At 42.6% G+C, this 22,434-nt stretch overlaps 1 protein-coding gene across 1 annotated transcript; it reads left to right on the top strand.

The window, feature by feature from the left end:
• Positions 1–958: 958 nt before the first annotated feature.
• Positions 959–10,893, top strand: SDE2 (SDE2 telomere maintenance homolog). The gene is made up of 7 exons (XM_063124132.1): positions 959–1,116; positions 2,798–2,915; positions 5,238–5,349; positions 6,158–6,327; positions 7,602–7,710; positions 9,047–9,407; positions 10,560–10,893. The coding sequence occupies exons 1-7, from the start codon at positions 1,009–1,011 to the stop codon at positions 10,773–10,775; spliced, it is 1,194 nt and encodes a 397-aa protein (XP_062980202.1). The 5' UTR covers positions 959–1,008; the 3' UTR covers positions 10,776–10,893.
• Positions 10,894–22,434: the final 11,541 nt, after the last annotated feature.

Below are 22,434 nucleotides of genomic sequence, written 5' to 3'. Positions count from 1 at the left end.
CGCATTTGCTGTGCTACCACCTGGAGAGAGGCTGAGAGAGAAGCTCCCCAGATCGTTGCCCCGGAGCCTCCAGATCGTTGCTCCCAAGCTGGCATTGGCAGGGAACATGGCGTTTGCGAACAAGCACAATGAACTGTGTGGGCAGAGGGAAATGGCGGGGGTGGGGTGAACGCTCCTTTGCGGGTGTATAAATGTACCAACTGCTGTATTCTCCCGCGCCTGGAACTAGAAGTGGAAGGCAAGCCGTGTACGCTGTTGCTGTGAGCACCAGGGTGGCCTTTTCCACTCGGGTCTCCAGCCTTGCTGTCATTTTTTATTTTTTTAAAATGAGCCATACCATGCTAATTGTTCGTTAACAACACGGGGACTTTCCCGCCCTCCTCCCCTTCTTCAAGACGAGAAAGCAGCGCGGAGAAAATGTCCTCGCACTGCAGAGCAATGGAAGCTTCGGGGGCTATGTTGGAGCCACCAATTACACGGACAGAAGGCTGTGGGGTTGCCAAGAGAGCGGGAGGGGGGAGGAAGCCAAGCGGATAACAAGCCTGCTCTGGTTCAAAAGGGGCAATAAACTTGAGGCGCCATGAACCAGGAGAGACATTGCAGCTCCAGCCACTCAGCAGCGCCATCCTCCCGCTTCTTGGCTTCCCTCGCCCTGTCAGCCTGCCAATTCCAACCCAGCTGCCCATCCCCCATCGCACCCCCGTTTATCTGCCTCCTTCAGACATCCCTCGCGGATCCACCCTTTGCGCGCGCATACATATATATATATATATATATATATACGTACACACACACACCACTCCCTTTTCCTTCGCCCACCCTAATCAAAGTCACGTGGGCCGAGGAGACCTACAAGGAAACTTTCCCTCTGCTGGCAACGTAACTTCTCATGCCCTATTTCCTGTTTGTCTCCTACGTCACTAGCACGCGACGGTCTGCTCTCCTTGCGTTGTACCGGAAGAGAAGGGGCCAGACTGGCTGCTGACCGTCGTTCGGGAAAGGCAGAAAATGGCGCTGTTGGTGCGAGGCCCGTTGGGTTCTGGAGTGGAGCTGGTGTCGTTACCGGGCGAAGGTCGGTCGGTTTGGGATTTGCTCCGGGCCCGTTGCCAGGCACAGGTAAATAGGCTTGTTTGAAAAACGTGGGTGTCTAGGCAGCAGGAGATATTTCTCTGGGCAGCAGGAGATATGAGGAGATAGTTTTTGGTTCCTTTTCATCAGTCTCTTTTAACACAAGCTACCCTATTTCTTCGATTCTAAGACACACTTCCCCCCCCATATAAACATCTCTAAAAATGGGGTGCGTCTTAGAATCGCGGGTGTGTCTTAGGTTTTTTTTTTTCTGTTGGTGGTACTGAAATTATGGTGTGTCTTACAATCGATGGCGTCTTACAATCGAAGAAATGCGGTAGGTAGAGTGGGGGCCAGGAAGTGGCCTGGTGGGGGGTACTTTAGTAGTGAAAGGAAGTGTGTGGACGGTGTAACTTACAGAAAACCGAATCGGGTCATGTACAAAAATCCGAATCTTTTACTTCGCTTGCTCGTTCAAGGCGAATCCTATAGATGTTTTAGGCAGAAAAAAGTCCTACAATTGGGTGGGGTATGCTGGGAATTGTAGGACTTCAAAAATGCGTAGGAATGCGTCCTCAGAAAGATTGTTTATCTAGTTCTGTACTTGCAGTAACCAATGTCAGTTAGAAGCCGTAAGTGTGTATTGGGAAAGTGGGGGTGGGGAATCCTTTTTGTGATCGCTGACAATTACTCTTGTGGTTAGAAATTGTTAAAAGAATGACGATTTGATTTATTTTATGCAGAATAGTTATATACTGCTTTTCAGTGAAAGTTCTCAAAAAGATGGCTTACAAACTTGTTCAATAATTATTGTTTCCACTCACAGCTGGAGTGGGCTTTTAAGATGAGAACTGAAGTTATCCAAAGGGGGGGGGAAGGGTGCATCATTTGGCTCAGGGGCAATACAACATTTACAATGTAGTCTTATGCATGTCTACTCAGAAGTAAGTTCTATAGATTTCAGTGGGATTTACTCCCAAATATCTTTAGGATTGCAGTTTTCTATCTTGCCCCTTCCCAGGGCTTAGGCAGGTAACATCAGTTCAAAGTTAAAATATATTATAAAAACAAGATCCTCTGTTAAGTTGAATATCCCTAAGGATCTGACTATTGGGTGCCAGACCAGACAGGAATCATTTACATCTCTGTCAGAAAATATATAGGGTCCGCCTTTGTTGGAATTCTAGGGAGAGGGAATTTCAGAATAGTGTGACTTGGAAGCTTAATAACTCTTCAGTGCAGTTGGTCACTGCTATGGGTGATCATCTGGCACTGACCTTGTGGCTCTCTGTATGTTTTGGCCTACAACTCCATAATCTCTCACTTTTGGCTAAGGGTGATGGGGGTTGAAGGCCAAAACATCTGGAGGGTCACAAGTTGCTCACCCCTGATTTAACTGGAACTTGCTTTTGCATAAGCATTTCCATTAAAAAAACAAAACTTATCTGTATTGCCATTTAGTGGAGAGAGAGAAACATTAGTTCTCAAATATTAGTGGTGGCAGCACTGATTTGTGCTGAACTTCTTGTAGTCTGTTCTGCACATCTCTGCATACATGCACTTAGTCAGGAGCTGTGACCTATTCAGGGGAAGAACCAAATCCTTTTACCCATCTTCCTCTTACTCTTGAGACAGCTGGCAGCATACTGTTGTAACTAACTTGATTGGAAGTAATTTAATTGCCATTTGCTAAAGACTAAAATATGAAAAATAAATATCTTGTTTCTAGGGTCTTCCTGAAGATCACTTCTATGTAAAATGTAATGGTCGATGTGTTAATTCTGAAGATGTGCTACAAGATGGAGCTGTTTACAGTCTGGAGCCAAGACTATGTGGTGGAAAGGGAGGTTGGTACACTGCTGCTATATTATGTTAAATAAAGCATTATAGTAGGATTTGACTCTTAAACTGTAAATGACAATGTGGTCTCCTATCTTTCATGTTGCCCATAACTGTAGCAATGAAACCTAACTTTTGACTAATGACCAGCTTAAGATATTATTCTCAATACAAATAATTCAGCAGTCAGGATGAAAAGAAATATTGGAAAAGGATACTCATCCAGTTCTTGTAACAAAAAGTAGGTTACCTATATTGTATTGAAAAACCTCAGAACTGGGGGCCATATCCAGTTCTCTGGGGTTCACCAGAAGGCTGTGTCCCTTCCCCTGGCCCCATTCCCTTTCCCCTAACCACCAAGTATTTGGTTTCCAACTATTTTGGCCCCACTTCTCTTGCCTTTGGCCATGCCCATCACTGGAATGTGGCCCCTGAGAACCTCTCCAAAATGAAATTTGTCCTTCAGGCTGAAAGAAGTTCAACACCCCCTTTTTAAAAACACTCACATGCATGTCCTAACTTGTAATGCTAACTTCCTATAGAAGCCCTAGGCTGGCTTTTCATGGTATATCTTGATAAGTGATTATAATGTTAAGAACAGTTAAATAGTCATAGTCCAACAATAAGAGCTTTCTAGAACCCCCTGGAGCTTACCTGATTGTTTATGTGGTGTTTCTTCCTCTTCAGCTTCCTTCATTGATCTTGTTCAGACGACACACTAAGCCACGGTGGTTAAGCCCTTTCAGCTAAACATTATGGCTTAGAGTGTTGTATGAATCATGACTTAGCGTGTGGTGTGAACATTCCTAGCTATGGTGGCTACATAAGCACAGTTTAAACACACTCATTAACCATTTGCTGCAACTGGGTTAGCGGCCTAACCATAGCTTGGCAATATTATTTGAACAGGCCCATTTGCTGTTAACCCAACAGGTTATTTTGTCTGATGATTATCACAGTTGCTGCTAAAATCAGCTCCCCTGTGGAACTTTTTTCAGTGGTTCCCTTGTTAGAATTTCATATGATTACTGAAATATAATTGGTGAAAATATGATCATTTCATCCTAAAATTTTTTAGGATGCCTATGCATTTCATCCTAAAAAAATTTCAATAACCAATAGGGTTGGAAAAAATCCAGATGCCCAATTGTCTAGGAATTTGATTGTGGCTCCTATAAAAATGAAATATGTATTTAGTCCTGGGCTGGGATGTCAGCTACAAAAGCTTCTTCAGTGTGGTTTATGTATCTCTAAATTGGGCCTTTTCATCAAGGCTGCAATCCTATACCCCATTACCTAGGACTAATCCCCATTGAATTCAGTGGGCTGACATCTAAAGAGGCATGTTAGTGTATTTATTTAAGTGGCCTTACTGAGCTAGTAGTGTTGGGGTTTAGCTGTAGTTCTTTGTCTTTTTGATTACAACGTGAAATGAAATGCATAGTTCTGCAAGGAACCTTGCAAAAATTTACCCACCCATAGAACTCTTTTGCTGTTCAGGTGTTTGGCCATATATAGTTTCATAGGTTCTGCTGAGTGGTTTGAAATATCTTCCAAGAATTCCAGTACAAATTGTTGCTATTAAAAAGAATGAACTGCCTATCTCAAAGCAGTGTATTATTTATTATAGGCCTCTTTGATTTACTTTGCACACACAGCAATGGCAAGACACAATTTAAATAACTTTGGAGAATGTGAGCAGTTTTGTTGCGCTTGTTCAGACAACATGCCAAGCAGTGGTTGGGCTGCCAACCCTTTTGCAGCAAATGGGTAGTGAGCATGTTTAAACCTTAGTTATGTAGCCACCATGCTTAGGAATGAATTCAGACGACATGCTAAGTCATGGTTCACAATACACACTAAGCTATAAAGTTTAGCTCGAAATGCTTAACCACCATGGCTTAGTGTGTTGTCTGAATAGGGCTGTTGTGTTTCCATTTAACTACTAATGCACTCTAGGCCACACACTCTTCTGACTACTGTATTGCATGTTTACAATTTCAAAAGTCATTTCATTAGTGCAAACATCACCAGAATGTACTGCTTTCTCTTGAGGGTAAAATTTATTGGGCCTTCCTGTGTGTAACTGAGCTAAGACATAAAGGTCATTTTGTACACAGATAAAACATTTTCTTAAATGTATATATAAACTAAGAATGCTTGGTGCCAAATTCTTAACAAATGCAAGTCTGTCTCAAATTACTGGATGTGGCAGTAGGAAGAAACAAATGTAATGAATAAAATAGGTTGTGATAAGTCCTGTGTAAGTGTCCCTGGAGTGTTCTTATTCTTGTACTTCTGCACTGACATTTTCTTCAATTTCCTTCCAGGTTTTGGATCTATGCTCCGAGCGCTTGGTGCTCAAATTGAGAAGACAACAAACCGAGAAGCTTGCAGAGATCTCAGTGGAAGGAGACTTCGAGATGTTAACCATGAAAAAGCGTAAGGCATTTCTTTCTCTCACAAACATAAAATAACCATACATTCCACTGTCACTATTGCGTGGCCTTAGAAGTGGGTTTCTGAAATTTTGAGTTGCAAAAATTCCAAAGGAGAACAGTGTGACTAGTGCAAAATATTCCTCCACTGTGTCGCATTTGTGTAAGCTCCAGAAATTAGCATCAGTCTCAAAAGACAGGCTAAATTTACATGATGGTTTGTGTTCCACTAGTTTTGATACAGCTGCCTCTGATCAGTCATGTAGCTGTTGCTCTGCACTGCCTTGTGTCTGCTTCTGTACAATGCTGAAAGCAACTAAGTTCTGGGAGACTGTAGCTGTTTGGTTACATTGTTAAAGCAGCCAGCCCTTTGAGATGCCTTTGTAACATGTGCAGACAGCGAGTGACACCTGTTTAAATGCAAAGAGAGTAAAACTGGCAAGGACATGATGCAAGTAATTATAGTGGGCAAGACTTGTGTCAATCATATGATAATCATTCAAAGGATTATTCTTTGCCCTTCTCACCTCCCATAACACACATTATTAGTAATTGTGTTTATGTTGGAAGCATAGGCATATAAAGTTTTTCAGTCATGTCTAAGGCAGTGGCAGGCAATCTGGTGCCTTCTAGATGTTTTCGACTACAACACCCATAATTCCTTACCATTGGCCATACTAGCTGAACCTGGCTGCCTATTCCTGTCCCAGGGCTTTTCTCCCAGGTAGATGGGAGAGGTGAGTGACTGAATCCATAACAGAGTTTACACACTGAAATGCATCCTATTTCATGTGGTTTCTTCTTCCTTACAGAATGGCTGAATGGGTGAAGCAGCAAGCGGAACGTGAAGCGGACAAGGAGCAAAGGCGTTTGGACAGGCTGAAGCGTAAACTGACCGAGCCAAAACACTTTTTCACCAATCCAGACTACCAGCAGCAATGTCATGAGATGGCGGAGAGGCTAGAGGATTCTGTTCTCAAAGGTAGTGCTAGAAACACCGTTTGTCTATACATTGGAATGCATTTCTGAATAGCTGATTGGTTATAACTACATATTTTGTCAGCGACATAGTTCTGGAATGGTGTTGAACCTCCCTTTGTTCTTGTCTTGTTTTCAACCTCTGTCTCTGACCTCTTTTTTCCTCTCAGTGGCTAAGTGGCTCTGTCACGTTAGCTGTATCCATGCAGGTCTCCTGGCTGCCATTGGTTCACCTGCTTTGATATTAGAACGGCTTACTAGCCTTGTTGTGGAGGCGCTTAGAGTAGCTCCATAGTAGGACCTTAGAACCCTAATTCTGAGCTCCATGAGCAACCAAAGTGACATTGAATCCTTTTTTCTAAACTTGAATAGCATCTTGGCACACAGATTGGTTCAGAAGTATCATAGCCTTCTGATGAAAACTTGCACAGCTATGTAAAGGCGTGCTAACCTTTATTTTGGAAAGTGAATATTGAAAACTGAATTCCTTGGTGTCCATTTTGATAGTTACATTTGATTAAGTTCTAATAGGCTTCCTGGGAGAAATTAGTGGAGAACACCTACCCCTTTTTTAAACTTAGGGCGCAATCCTATGTGGATTGCTGGCATCCTCTGAACTAGGAGGCTGCCAAGTACCCAGTGCGGGACAGGAGTGATGATCTTCAACTCCAGTCACTCTGCTAGACAGGCTATTTTGCCTGTCTAGTGATGGCACTTTGGAGGGGAAGGGAAGGATGCTAGGGCGGCCATAGGATATGTCGTATCACAGCCACCTTGGACTGCTTCCCATCTGCCTCTGGGAACGGCCCCTTTTCCTTCTCTCCATGTTCCATTATCCGAGCTCAGAGAGGTAGCCAGTACAGCCCTTTCCATGCCAGCAGGGGTTAGAAGCCCAGTTTCCTGGCTTCAGAGTTGGACCCTGTTTATGACCTCAGACCCAGGAAACTGAACTACTCTATGCTCCCTCCCGCCCCCCCATAGGTGCTGTCTGGGGGCTTAGGATCACTCCCTTGATTGATGTACAATAAAGGGCAGAACAGAGGAAATTTTGTAGTATTCTATCAGCTATATGGAAGACTGATGATAACCTGAACGAAATGGCCAGACCTGGGTGGTGGTAGGAAGCTAAATATTGAGGAGTAGGGATAAGAAAAAGAAATGCAACTCCCACTTAAATTCTTTCACACCTGAATGTTTTATTATTTTAATGTCTAAATTGATTTACTCTCCCAAAATTTAAAAGAGTAAGGAGAGCTGAATATTTTTTATACTTTTCAGGCATGCAAGCGTCCTCCAGCACAGTGGTATCTCCAGAAAGCAGTGAGAGTCGGAAGCGGCCAAATGAGTCTGAAAAGGGAGCATCACCAGAGAAGAAAAGGTGTTTTTGGTAAGCATTATTGTTAGACCTCTGCGCAATAGAAAGGAACAAAATATACAAATTGTAAGAAAAAAGATCCAAATTGCATTCTTTAAAGGAGGTGGTGTGGGAGAGAGAGGCCTTAAATACAATAGGTTGGATCCTGAGAACTGCAAACAGTGCTCTGCTAATGGAATGGGGATTTCTCCCTTCTCTGCTTGTACAAGTGTTTCGTTGGACACAAGCCAATAACCATTTCATAGCAATCTGCCACAACAGTTCAGCACGTTCATCTCTTTTATTTATTGCACTGTACAGTAGGAAAACTAGAAAGCGGCTTCTTGTAGACATCTGTGTAAGTTTTCCAAGTGGTGGACTGCAGTGTTTACAGAATAATAATAATAATAATAATATTATAACAATATATTACCTGCCTCTCCCCCTGGATCAATAACATGTGAGTGAGCCCCTTGGAACTGGGTGGGAACACTCTTGGTAGTCGGGTGCCTGTTCGGGTGCACATGAAGGGCCGTACCTCGGTGGTAGAGCACATGCTTTGTATGCACAAGGTCCCATGTTCAGTCCCCAGCATCTCCAGGTAGGGCTGGAACAATTGCTGCCTGAACCCCTGGAGATTCAATGCCTGTCAGTGTTGACAATTCTGGCTAAGAAGGACCAAGCGTTTCACTCAACATAAAGCACCTTCCTATGACCTCAGACTTCCTATCATGACGTATTTTTGAAAGTGTTGTGCTCCTTTTAATGATGCACTGGTATTAAACGTTTGAAATATTAGATTGTAAGCCTGTGCGGCAGGGCCTTGCTATTTACTGTTTTACTCTGTACAGCACCATGTACATTGATGGTGCTATATAAATAAATAATAATAATAATAATTAGTTGTATGTATTTTATGGTGTTTTTATTTGTGTTGTACCCTGCCTCAATCCAGAGGGAGAGGCGGGTAACAAATAAATAAATATATTATTATTATTAACCATTAGCATAAAACTGTGGTTACTTGTATGGAATTTCAGCAGTGCAAAAGCTTCATTGATACTGGTCTTGCATAGGTTTTGGTAGAGACAGAACGGCCCCATTCAGACAACACGCTAAACCATGCTGCTTAACCACAAAATGGTTAACAGAATGCATTAACCTTAATGCATTCCATTAACTATTTTGTGGTTAAGCAGCATGGTTTAGCGTGTTGTCTGAACCAGGCCAACGTGTGTTCGGTAGCTCATTTCATGGTTATGGGGCAAGCAAGCTCATGGCCCTTGGAAATCTGCTTCACTTCCGGCTTCATAGAGACCATTTGTGTAAATTATGCACTTTCTAAATGGATTTCTGTTGATTGTGACAGGCTGGGTGTGGAAGGCTTGGAGGATCCTGATAGTTCCCAAGACAGCAGTGACAGCGAAGATGACAAATCATCCAGTACAACGGGAAGTTGTGCAGCGTCGATTGGCAACCATATTGAAATGGCTGACAGTACAGAAGAGGGGCCCAGCAGTTCAGAGGATTCCGTAAGCTGCAGTTCGGTCTCTGATACAGCTGGGAAATCACAAGCACAAATGGAGGAGGCTAAAAAAGAACTGGCAGAGGATCCACCTACCAGTGAAACAGCAGCTAATGAGAAACCTGAAGCAGACAAGACTCTGAAGGAAGAAAAGCAAGCCAATGCCTCAAGTAATCTGGAAGCTGTGAGCCAGTCACAGGGCACCGTAAGTATGACAGATTCTTTCTGACTGGAGATAGGCTCATTTTACTTCTTGAACCCATTGTACATTTTGTTAAAGTGGGGGGAGCCTTTTTGGGACAGCTAAATGCCTTTCTCCAAAGCCTCCTTTGCTGACTCCTTCCCTAGCCAGGTTTGTGGCGTTGGGTCCAAATTCTTTCTCACTTTCATATAAAATGTATTGGAGAATAAAAATGCTGGTTAATACTTCATGCAAGGTGAGGTTTTCTGCCATAATACGAGCGGTTGCTGCGATGGCTTTAAAGTAATGCGGATGGACATGTGTTTGGAGAGGTGTCCTTCTGCATGGTGGAACAGCTGACTCTTTTGCCAGTGTGACTGCAGCCCCTATTGCAACCGGGATGGTGCTGTTTAGCTGGCTATATGCAGTCATAGCGTCCTAACTAGTTCTAGGTGGAAGCTTTTGTGAATCGCCCAGGGAACTTCAGCTATTGGGTGGTATAAAAATGCAATAAACAAATAAATAGGTGGAAGCTTTTGTACTTGCTGTCTTTGTCGATTTTTTGCCAGAGCCTAAATGAAACATACATTTGAAGTGAGGACTCTCCAGTAAAGGCAGACAGCCTTTGCTGGAGAGAGTTGTTGTTGTTGAAAACATAAATTTTCTCAGCTGTCTGAAATAGCCAGGAGTAGCTACAAGCAGTGGTCAGCCAGGCCACCATTTTCTCTCACAATGTGCCAGTTGAAATGATACTATGTCATGATATAAGCAGTATCTTTCTAGATGCGTTGTTAGAAAAAGGATGGCGGTTTTTAAAAAGAGAGAGAGGAAAGAGAAGTTTTTTCAAAAAATCCTGGTACCCACCCCCCTCTGAAATTTTACCTCAGTCCTGATAATTTCATCAAAGAATGTCATCCTACTTTTGCAACCTGTAGGTGTGGCTGTGAAAGTAGGAGTTCTACTAGTTAGGATGTAGTTCTAACCATAGAGTTTTTCAGTAAAAGACAAAACACTCATATCACTTAAAGCTAAACAGCCACTATATTACATAATGGGATTTTGCGATATGACTGTAAGCATTTAATTCAGTGTTTGCTGAAAAATCAACACTTCTTTTATCTCCTTGGTTATCTGTGATGAGCATTTTAAACACTGCATGTTTCTGGTTTTTTTTAGGAGATTTCAAGAGTAGATCTGCTGGAATTCCACTCCGTTTCTGAACTGGAAGCCCTAGGGCTAGACAAGCTAAAGTTCGAACTGATGGCTTTGGGACTGAAATGTGGGGGCACATTGCAGGAAAGAGCAGCACGACTTTTCTCAGTGAGAGGCCTATCTAGAGAGCAGATTGATCCAGTCTTGTTTGCTAAGCATTCAAAAGGGAAAAAGAAATAAACACCATCGTTTGGTTTGATTTGTACGCCTAAAAGTTTTGCAAGATTCTTCATATCATGTTTCCAAAAAAGCTAATATGAATGTGTGTATTCTTTAAATAAAGTTCTTATAAGAATAACTTTCGTGTGTGGTGAAAGTAAGGTTTAAATGTACTCGTCAGCTGTCTTGTCATCCCTTCTGATAGTTGTGAAGGTTCTTCTGGAAGACTAGTAGGTTACTGCTGACTGGGAAGATGTTTTACATTCAAGCTCATTTGCTAAGAGTAGTAAGTGGCAAACGTGAAATACTGTACAGTTGCAGGGAAAGCAGAAATGCTCTGAGTGACATTCTTGGAGAGGGGAGTGGGTTGAAAAAGAAAATGGGGTAGTTCAGACGATCAGCGGGGGAAACAATTCAGTGTCGGTTGTTTCACCCACATGTGCCAGTGGCATGTTTGGGATTGCCCTAATTACCTGTGCCCCGTTGCCTAAAGCTGGAGCAGGCGTAGTGCATTTTCACCCACCCTACAAACCCTACCGCAAGCCATGGGTTGTAGGGTGGGTGAAAATGCACCATGCCATGCATCAGGTTCGGATGACACGGCAACCCATGATGTGGGTAAGTAGGGTAATCCTGGTCACAGGACTAGCATGTGCAGGAGTAGGGAAAACAACTGATGCTGTGTTGTTTCCTCCGCTGATCGTCCAAACCCAAACATAGACCATTGCGATAGAAGAGAAATGGTATATCCTAACATGAATAGGTAATAAAAGCTAAAGGTATGGACATGGCCTTGAATCTTCTCAGACCAGATTTCAGGTTTGAGATTTGACTCCGCATTTGTTGCTGCAAGAATAGAGATGGACAAGGGAGAGCTGTTAAGCATCAACTTGGGGCAAAGTGCCCTTCAGGCAGTTTCTGTTGTAGTGGCATTTACACTTTGGGAGTCGACATTTTCTGGACCTTTGTAGCAAGCCAAAACGGAGGTCGATGGACTGCTGACGAATCACATATGTACTCAAGAACTCCTATTCCTAATTCCGTAATGAAAATCTTTATGTGTGACTAGAAATGGGTAAGCTATCTTCATCCCTTCCTGTTCACATCATCTATGGGCTGAATGATTTGATCACATAGTAGGAACCAAACCATGAACTATCTCATCTCTGTCCTACTCTTCCTCTCACCACCATTAAACGCAAAATGATATATCTAGACTGGAGTAGGCAATCTTTTTAGGCCATGGGCACATTTTGTAACTTGAGAAAGTTCCTCAGCCCCACCACAAAACGGCTGCCATGGGAGGCATGGCAAAAGACAGGTAAGTTGGCCAAAAGACTGAGTACAATGTAGAGGTGGGGTCTGAGACCCAACACACTGAACTCCTTTTAACCCACAATTACAATCCCAGTTTTTGGTAAGAAAATGTGTTCATTGAAGGAAGGGAAAGCGGGGAGGAGTAGGGCACCTGGGTGGGTGCCAAGAAAGGTGTCCGAGGGTGCGTTGGTGCCCACAGACACCATGTTACCAACCCCAAATCTACACTAATGAGCATGTGTGCTCAATGTATTAATTGAGTACACCAAAGCCAAGGTACGTAGATGGTGTTTCAAGGTAATCTTGCAACCAGAGAAAGGCCACCATCCAACTTGTTTTTCATACTTGCTTCCGAGCGGCCTCTCATCCTAGTGTCCACACTAGTTTGGGGCCAGCAGTGCTATACTCCCGCTTCCATGGCCCCCCAAACTGCCTGGCTTTAGCACGGTTGCTGTGTCATGTACCTGCACTTTATACCTTGGTGCTAGGACCTTCAAGGCAAAACCTACAGAAATATCCTGGTGTACCAGCATCCCAGTTGTGGAGAGCTTAGGCCTGCCAGCTCTTTCGTGTCCTTTAGGCAGCTGGTGCAAATAATACTCTTCTACCAAGCTTTTAATAATGCTGCTCTGTTTTTATTATTCTCTGCTTTTAAAAATGTTTCAGGATTTTGGGAATTTTACATATCTGAATTCTTTGTACTCTACATTGCCCAAGCATTCATTGCATGGAGGGGGATTGAAAACATAATAAAAATAAAACCGAAATACACAAGTGCCACTTGGTAAGGTGTACATTTAGCATATGTGCTGTCTATGGAATTCTAAATATTTTTCGCCCTGAACCAGCAAGGTGATACGTGTCCAGAGATAAGCCTTTCTATGCCTTGCTAAATGAAGTATTGCATGGGCAAACAAGTATTGTTAGATTAGAAATAAATGGTCAGTTCTTGCAATGGATGGATAGATATAAATGGTGGTGTCCCCAGGGCTGGTGCCAGACTACTTTGCACCCTAGGCAAGGTGAGCTACTTGCACTCCCCCTCCCCCAAATGGCCAACTTTGATTTTTAAGAACAGATGTTTTGTAGAAAAAATTAAAAGCACAAAACTTGAACTTATTCTGTTTTTTCTTAAAACAGCTAATTTGTATAAAACGGTGACCCTTAAAGGGCAGTACTGCGCCCCTCTGAGGTCTGTGCCCTAGGCAGCTGCCTAGTGGGCCTAATGGTAGCACCGGCCCTGGGTGTCCCCAAGGATTGGTTTGGGACCAATGCTTTTTAATGTGTTCATAAATGATCTAGGCTTAGGTGTGAGCAGTGAGGTGGCCAAATGTACTGATGATGACACTAAATGATTTAGGGTGGTTAAAACAAAAGGATTGTGGAGAGCTCCTGAAAGTTCTCTGACCTGAAGGAATGGGCATGAAAGTGGCAACTGTGATTCAACATAAAGAATGTCAAGTGATCCATGTTGGGGCAATAAATCCTAACTTCACATAGTCCTGATGGCTCTATGCTACTTCCAGTATCAGAGACAGAAGGTTGTAGCAGTGCCTATGGCCTTGGAGGGGGAACTCTGAAATACTGTATGGTCCCCGCGATGCTCTGCCAGGGACCATAGGATTGCTCCCTTATGCTGCAATAGTGTTGCCTCATTCACAGAATTTTACGGGGCGGAGGTGGGGATCCAGATCTCATCATTTTCAATTTGTAGCCCTTGGGTGTTTCCCCATCACTTCTTCCTCCTGTTTTCTTAGCAGAAAAAGTGTGTTAAGGGTAAAAAAGATGGACAGCTGTGCAGGGCCTTCCTTTCAGTGCTAGGAGCCCTCTGCCTGCAAGCACCCCTGATTACAGCTGACTCTCATGTAGGATGGCAACGTTCTGCCACGAGGGGTCACCAGACACCCACTAAGCCACAAAAGGCTCTTGCCTTGATGCAATTAACTGCTGAAGAGCCTTTACAAGGGTTTGATTATGTCTGCTATGAATAGAACCTTTGTTTTTCAAAGGAAGATGTCTTTTTTTAAAAAAAAAAGTTATCTGATCAGGATATTTAAGCCTCAACATCTACCTGCCATAGACTTTACTCCATTCCTTTCTTTCTTTTCTAGGTCAGACTACTGTGGTGTTACTATTTTATTATTTATTTTATTTATTTAAATCATTTATATCCCACCTTTCCTCAGCAGAGCCCAATGGGCCAAAACAACCGTAAAATTAAAATGACACTTTAATGACAAGAAAAAGTACAAATTTATTTAAGCAGTTAAATAAAAAAAAGAAAGAGTATTACTAAAACCAATATTAACTTGCAGCTCCTAGCAGATTAAAAATAGTTTATGTTAAATCAAACACATTTATGGCTCTCAAAGGCTTATCAGCCTTAGTTTTATAATTAAGATCAGAGTAAAACATATGGAGGAAAACAATATGAGTATATCTTACATTGTAGATAAACTTAAATCTCAACTAAGTACCCACTCCCCAGAAGAGTTTCTGTGCTTTTAACAGCTGCAGAAAAAGCAGCAGTTCCAACATGCAAACATTTATAGCATTGCATTGCTGAGCTGGGAAATACCACATCGGTTGGATTTCTGCCTGTTTTAAAGGCACAGGAGCCCTGCCAGAAACCATTAGAGCAGCACTTTTCTGTTTTAAAGTTTTAGAAAACGGTTTGTTTGGGAATGGGTATATTTTACTACTATTAATATTGTGTATTATGTTTCTATTATCTGTTTAATTTGGTGTGTTTTTTTAATTTTGCATTTCTTAATTATAATCTGCACTGAGTGCCTTTTGAAGATGGGTGGGCTAGATATAAAACATAGCAATAAAAAGTTTCATCACTTGGCAACCCTAAAAAAATTCTAAGATGTATCATTACTACTAACACAAATTACTACATCTCTTAACTTGTGCTTGTCTTCCTGCTCCATAAGTAAAACTACTTTTTGCACGAAGTCGATTTTCACACTTAATAACTCCCAGAAAAGTTTGGAAATCTCTTGCAGCAAAAACAACAGAGAGAGTTTTGCAGCACCTTAAAGACATTTTATGGACTAGAGTAAGTCCATTGTATCATATCACAGGTAGTTCACCTGCAGGGGGCAACAGAGAGCATTGCTCCTTGTGTCGGGATTCAGTCTTGGGAGGGCAGTCCAACCTCTGAACTGGAACACCTGTCCTAGAGACTCATTGCAGATGTGTGTGTAAGTGTGTCTCTGTGTGCTAGCTATCCTGCCACTATAATGAAGGAAATATATACTATGCAGGGTTCTTGTCCTAAACTTGTTCCAGGGCTACTGCTTGGCTTTTAAAATAGGTTCTGGGGCTGATGCCTGATGACCCACGGCACAAATTAAGCCCTGTTTGTTTAACCTCTTAACAGCTTATACCCTCATGATTCTTACTCTGTTGTAGGGTGTCCAGGTGTCCTACTTTATAGAGGTCAGTCCTCCGTTTGAAGGCAACCTCTCTTTGAAGTGCTGTCCAGTCCAAGTTCAGTTAAAAGACAAAGGGGACTTGAAGTTGCTTATCAAATCCTTAGCACCTGGACAGCAGGCTGATAGGCACACGTCACCTGGTCATACTGTGAGCATATCAGGGAATAGGGATTTAACCTGTGCTGGATGGGGTTATGTTCCCCCTGAAGACTCAGGGTGTACTCTTGGTCTCAGCTCTGAACTTGGATGGCCAGGTTTCAGCGATGGCCAAGAGTGCATTTGCACAGCCAACTGCTCTCATTCCTAGATATGTCTGATTTGGCCACGGTCACGCATGCCTTAGTTATATCCCAATTGGACTATCGTAACAGGATCTACGTAGGGCTGCTTTCAAAAACTACAGAAACTTCAGCTGGGGGGTGGGGGATCTACACTACTGCTTTAAAGTGCTTTATAACAGTTTTGACAACCGTTGGGGCCCAGGACACACTGCATATACAGGTTTCAAAACATTTTCAAAGCGCTTTAAAGCGCTTTAAAAGCAGTAGTGTAGATTCCCCCCCTGGTCCAGAAAACTGCAGCTAGATTGTTGACTGAGCCCCGGTTACAGGAAGCACTTGACTCATCTGTTATAACAGCTTCACTAGCTACCGGTCTGTTTCTGGGCAGATTTCAAAGTGCCGGTTATGACCTATAAAGCCCTATATAGCTTGAGACCAGGCTACCTGAAAGACCATCTCCTCCCATGTGAGCCTGCCTGGGTCTTAAGATCTTTGGGAGAGGCCCTTCTTTCAATACCGCTGCCTTCAGAGGGGCATTTGGTGGCAACACAAGGAAGAACCTTCTTGATGACTGCTCCCAGGCTATGGACCTCCCTGCTGAGGCAGGCTAGTTTGGCTCCCTTTCTGTTTTCCTTCTGCCGGCAGGCAAAGACCACTTTATTCAATCAGGTCTTTGGCATATAAGCGGGTCAGTTGGGCTGGATCCTGGTTTTTATTCTGTTTTTAGTTGTGTTTCAATGCATTTGTTTTATTATTGCTTTAATCCAGTTTTATTTATGATTGCAAGCCCTCTTAAGTGCCATTTTTTTCTTGGAAAAAAGGTGTGGTACAAATCAAATAAATGTATTTTATTTAAATTAGAGTAATTATTTTAAAATGTGTACATGCACACACGGAGTTTCCATGTATAAAATTTTCCCTATATTAACATTTGTAAATCTTATGCAAATCTTTGTCCTTCTTTGTCTTATTTTTGGGGGTGATGAGTAAGTGACCACCCTAAAGTCAATATCTGAAAGAAAATGAAGAAAACCTGCTTGTCTGAAGGCACTCTGTCAGCACAAACAGTGTGGTAGGTCATTCATGCCCCAGAAACCTGAAAGGGGGGGAAATGTGGCATCTCCTGTATGCAGAAATTGTGCCCCCCCCCCCTTTGAGGAACCTCACTTCACACTTTCCAAGCTGGGATGATCCTTGATCTCCCTTGTAACCCACAGTGCAACCTCATGCATGTTTCCTTTAAGTCCTTCTGTATTCAATAGCGCTTCCTTGCAAGTAAGTGCGCATAGGATTTTAGCCTTAGTGAGCCTGTGAAAGTAGAAAGTGGCAAGTGTTAATATAGAACCCTAAGTGGGTGAGCTTTCATCTGGGAGACGCAATGCCTTTTTGCAAACATCCCCCTTGCAATTCACGAAGTAGGAAAGGGATATGCGGCCATTTTCACTAACCCTAATTATCTTTCACTAATTGCTTTGTTTGTTTACTTACTGTGGCATTATGCATGATTGGAACCATTACAGTTTCCAGGTAGAGAGGTTTCAAGGTCCTGAAACTGTAGGCCTTGTTTTTGTTCATGATTGTGTGTCTTCTTTTTTTAAAGGTTCTTTTCTTTATAAATTTATGAATCTTAAATTGGCCCCCAAAGTGACATTCAATTAAAACTTTTCAATGTTTTTAAAACTTTGAAGAAAAAGTTTTAAAGGGCGCCTTTTTCCTATGTATGTGGCCTAAAATTAAAGGAGAGCATGTTATAATCATCTGATCTATTTAAACTAAAGATGAGGAACCTGAAGCCCTTGAAATGCAGCCCCAGCCAGTATGGTCAATGGTCAGTTGTGGTCCAACTGGAGGGTCACATGTTCCCCATCCCTGATTTTAAAACATGACCATCTGTTGAAATCCTTTACCATACAAAGGAATAGTTTTTTGGCAGAGGGAGTAATGAGAACAAAGATAAATTAACTGGTGGACATATAAGAGTTTTTATGGATGGGTGGATGGAAGGGATGTTCAGTTGAAAGTCACCTATAATTAGAAATATAAGGGCCAAAACAAACATTACTTTATATGTGGGTCTAGCAGCTGTATCTTCTCTCCCTCCTACCCCATGTTTATTCTGGAGTAGGCACAGGGATCCTGGTCCAAATTGTTATTTTGAAAGTTTTGTAAAGCTTCTAACATTTTACAGAGAGCCATGTTGGGAAGTAAAAGTGGAATGCTTTTGAAGGAAAGGTCTTACCTACTTGTCTGTTCCATCTGTCTGGAAAACAACACATTGTTGAAATGCACTAAATCATTTGCTTTCTTTTAACCCAGTGCTCTCCAAAGGTTTTAGACCACAGCTTCCACCAGCACCAGACAGTGGGCTAGTTTGTACAATAAGCTACCATGAGTTAATTCAGCTGTGGGGCTCCAAGATGCACATCAGCCACCATTTTGAATATGTAAGCCCTGTAGAGACACACCATGTCTTGATGTGTCATGTGAATTCATACATTATGAGTTATTTGAGGATAAGCACCCCTCAGATAACTCTTGAACAACAAAAGGGCTCACATGAAGTGACAACCTGTGACATCCATATTCAAAATGGCAGCTGGCGCACATCTCTGATGGTTTATCGTGAGATGTGAATTGGTCAGTGATGATATTTATTTATTTATTTATTTATCATACTTATACCCCGCTCCTCAGCCAAAAAAGGCTCTCAGAGCGGCTTACACTTAGGAAAAAAGACAGGATTCATAGTCCCAAACATTTTGCTTAGTTTTGTTCCAACATGATTATCCCAAGCCTAGTAAATATTCCTGCATTTACCTTTATTAAGATATTATGGTCACTCCTGTGCGGCTCTGATTTTTGGTTTGGGGGTGTTTTATTTATTTATTTATTTATTTATTTATTACATTTTTATACCGCCCAATAGCCGAAGCTCTCTGGGCGGTTCACAAAAATTAAAACCACAATAAAACACCCAACAGGTTAAAAACACAATTACGAAATACAGTATAAAAAGCGCAACCAGGATAAAACCACACAGCAAAGTTGATATAAGATTAAAATACAGAGTTAAAACAGTAAAATTTAAATTTAAGTTAAAATTAAGTGTTAAAATACTGAGTGAATAAAAAGGTCTTCAGCTGGCGACGGAAGGAATACAGCGTAGGCGCCAGGCGGACCTCTCTGGGGAGCTCATTCCACAACTGGGGTGCCACAGCGGAGAAAGCCCTCCTCCTAGTAGCCACCTGCCTCACTTCCTTTGGCAGGGGCTCACGGAGAAGGGCCCCTGTAGATGATCTTAAGGTCCGGGTAGGTACATATGGGAGGAGGCGTTCCTTCAGATAACCTGGCCCCAAACCGTTTAGGGCTTTAAATGTCAATACCAGCACTTTGAATTGGGCCCGGACCTGGACTGGCAGCCAATGAAGCTGGAAAAGGACTGACGTAATGTGATCTCGCCGGCCAGTCCCTGTTAGTAAACGGGCTGCCCTATTTTGTACCAGCTGAAGCTTCCGGACCGTTTTCAAAGGCAGCCCCACGTATAACGCATTGCAGTAATCCAAGCGAGAGGTTATCAGAGCATGGATAACTGTAGCTTTTTTTGTTTGGTTTTTGTTTGGTTTTGTATTATGCTTCCCAGATACCTTGAACTGCAGCTCCCAAAATTCCTGAATATTGGCCATGCTGGCTAGAGCTTATGAGAGTTGTAGTCCAAAACACCTGGAAGGCACCAGATTGCCTACCCTTAAGGACCTGTGAGCTAATGTCAAACCACCAGGGTGGTGTGTATGAAGTCTTAGAGAGCAGACCTCCCCAACCTGGTGATCTTCAGGTGTTTTTGGCTACAACTTCCATCAACCCCACCCAACATTATTAATGTTCAGGGATGATGGCATCTCTAGTCCAAAACATCTGGAGGGCAGCAGAACAGGGAAGACTGACTTTAGGATGATGTGTTTTATTTTGTTTTAGGTTTCTCCTACCCCTAGTCTTTTGTTACTGGATTTTTAGATTTACGTAAAGTCCTCCACATTTTTGATGGGGTCATGATATTCTCCAATATCATTTTTTCCTTTGATTTTTTTTTAAAGAAGCTCAATATAGTTTCAAATTAAAATAAAAACCTATAGGAATTTTGTAATATGAAGTTTTGCTGCCATCACAGTATTAAGAAATTACTCCTAAAGGATTATTCATTTCATTTGAGAGAACAGCATCAAATTTATTTAAAGGTGGAGGGGGGATGTTGCTGCTGTGCTTTGGGCATTGAGTTCTTTTGTCCTGCAGTCCCTTCTTCCAAAGCTCCAGCTGGTTTGAGCATCAGCTGAATGGAGCCACGCTAATTTCCACCTTGGCTAGGATGTGGATTGGTCATTTGTCTTTCGGCTTAAGCTACCAATTAGGGGCAGCCCTGGAAAGCAAGGTGCCAGACAGCATTGCAGGGTCTTGTCAAATGAAGAGGAGGAGGAGGAGGAGGAGGACGCAGCCATGAGAGAAAGAGGAGTGTCAAGTCCTGCTTGCTGCAGCAGGAAGGTTATGGCTTTGCATTGGAATGGGAAAGCCAAGAAAGCCAAATAGCAAGCAGTCCAAAACCTGGGGGATTTTGCTCAGAGACAACAATGTGCTTCATTCATTCACTGAATCAAAGGGGGAAAAGTAATAAAAACAAGATGGTGCAAAGACTGAAATCAAGTAACTATATCAGTCCTGGTAGCGCGATGTATCTATTAGAAAACAATTGCCATGCTGTTGTGCTAATAATCATTATTGGGAATGTACCGGTATTGTGAAAACAAATGCATCCACCACTCCCAAAATAGCTTCAGCCCAGCACGGTCTCCTAAAATGGTTCACAGCCCAGTGAAAGGGTGGCTAGATCTACACTACTGCTTTATAGCAGTGTTGAAGTGCACTGATAACTGTTGGGGCACATTACATATTCCATATACCACGTTCATAGTGTTATTTCCTGCTTTTTATTCCACATTATCCAAAATACTGCAAGAAATGTCATTGTGTCCTAAAAGATATAAATGCACAAGAGGGATATAGTGTTACCATGTTGGGATCATAACGATTTGACACAAGGTGTAGATCTGGCCAGTGAATGTACAAAAACAAGACACTTTTTTTTGAAGTGCAAATCAAGAAACAATTTGTTCGTAATTTGCCATATTGGTGGCCACAAAGAATGCCAGCTCTTTATATTGCAAGTTCACTGAAATATATAGAGCAGGTGTGGGCAACCTGGGGCCCTCCAGATCATAGAATCATAGAATAGCAGAGTTGGAAGGGGCCTACAAGGCCATCGAGTCCAACCCCCTGCTCAATGCAGGAATCCACCCTAAAGCATCCCTGACAGATGGTTGTCCAGCTGCCTCTTGAAGGCCTCTAGTGTGGGAGAGCCCACAACCTCCCTAGGTAACTGATTCCACCGTCGCACTGCTCTAACAGGAAGTTTTTCCTGATGTCCAGCCGGAATCTGGCTTCCTTTAACTTGAGCCCGTTATTCCGTGTCCTGCACTCTGGGAGGATCGAGAAGAGATCCTGGCCCTCCTCTGTGTGACAACCTTTTAAGTATTTGAAGAGTGCTATCATGTCTCCCCTCAATCTTCTCTTCTCCAGGTTAAACATGCCCAGTTCTTTCAGTCTCTCTTCATAGGGCTTTATTTCCAGACCCCTGATCATCCTGGTTGCCCTCCTCTGAACACGCTCCAGCTTGTCTGCGTCCTTCTTGAATTGTGGAGCCCAGAACTGGACGCAATACTCTAGATGAGGCCTAACCAGGGCCGAATAGAGAGGAACCAGTACCTCACGTGATTTGGAAGCTATATTTCTATTAATGCAGTCCAAAATAGCATTTGCCTTTCTTGCAGCCATATCGCACTGTTGGCTCATATTCAGCTTGCGATCTACAACAATTCCAAGATCTTTCTCGTTTGTAGTATTGCTGAGCCAAGTGTCCCCCATCTTGTAACTGTGCATTTGGTTTCTATTTCCTAAATGTAGAACTTGGCATTTATCCCTATTAAATTTCATTCTGTTGTTTTCAGCCCAGTGCTCCAGCCTATCAAGATCACTTTGAAGTTTGTTTCTGTCTTCCAGGGTATTAGGTATCCCACCCAATTTGGTGACATCTGCAAATTTGATCAGCGTTCCCTGCACCTCCTCGTCCAAATCATTAATAAAAATGTTGAAGAGCACTGGTCCCAGAACAGATATGTTGGAGGAGAAGTCTATCAATGGCTATTAGTCCTGATGGCTATGTGCTACCTCCAGTATCCAAGGCAGTAAGCTTGTATACATCAGTTGCTGGGGAACATGGGTCCTGCTTGTGGGTTCCTGGCTGACAGCTGGATGGCCACTGTGTGAACAGAGTGCTGGACTAGATGGACCCTTGATCTGATCCAGCAGGGCTCTTCTTAAGCTCTTCCTTTTGCTTTTCTTATTTTCCTAGAAAGAACTTTTGCAGATCAGGATGGGAAGTGAAACAGGCTCATCCAGCATTGTTTTTCTTATTTTCTAACTCCCATCAACTCTCACCACTAGCCACTGGGAGTAGTAGGCCAAAACACTTGGAAGGCCACAAATTGCCCACCCCAGTACAGAGGCTCCAATCATATGTACTACTAACATCGA

This window comes from Elgaria multicarinata, chromosome 4 (genome assembly GCF_023053635.1).
Source record: "Elgaria multicarinata webbii isolate HBS135686 ecotype San Diego chromosome 4, rElgMul1.1.pri, whole genome shotgun sequence".
NCBI classification, from domain to species: Eukaryota; Metazoa; Chordata; class Lepidosauria; order Squamata; family Anguidae; genus Elgaria; species Elgaria multicarinata.
The sequence above is the reverse complement of the archived record's forward strand: the minus strand, read 5'-3'. Positions and strand labels throughout refer to the sequence as shown.

Coding starts and splice junctions, on each gene's coding strand:
- SDE2 (XM_063124132.1), top strand. CDS start 1,009: ATGGCGCTGTTGGTGCGAGGCCCGTTGGGTTCTGGAGTGGAGCTGGTG. Junction 1,117..2,797: donor GGGCCCGTTGCCAGGCACAG/GTAAATAGGCTT, acceptor TCTTGTTTCTAG/GGTCTTCCTGAAGATCACTT. Junction 2,916..5,237: donor ACTATGTGGTGGAAAGGGAG/GTTGGTACACTG, acceptor ATTTCCTTCCAG/GTTTTGGATCTATGCTCCGA.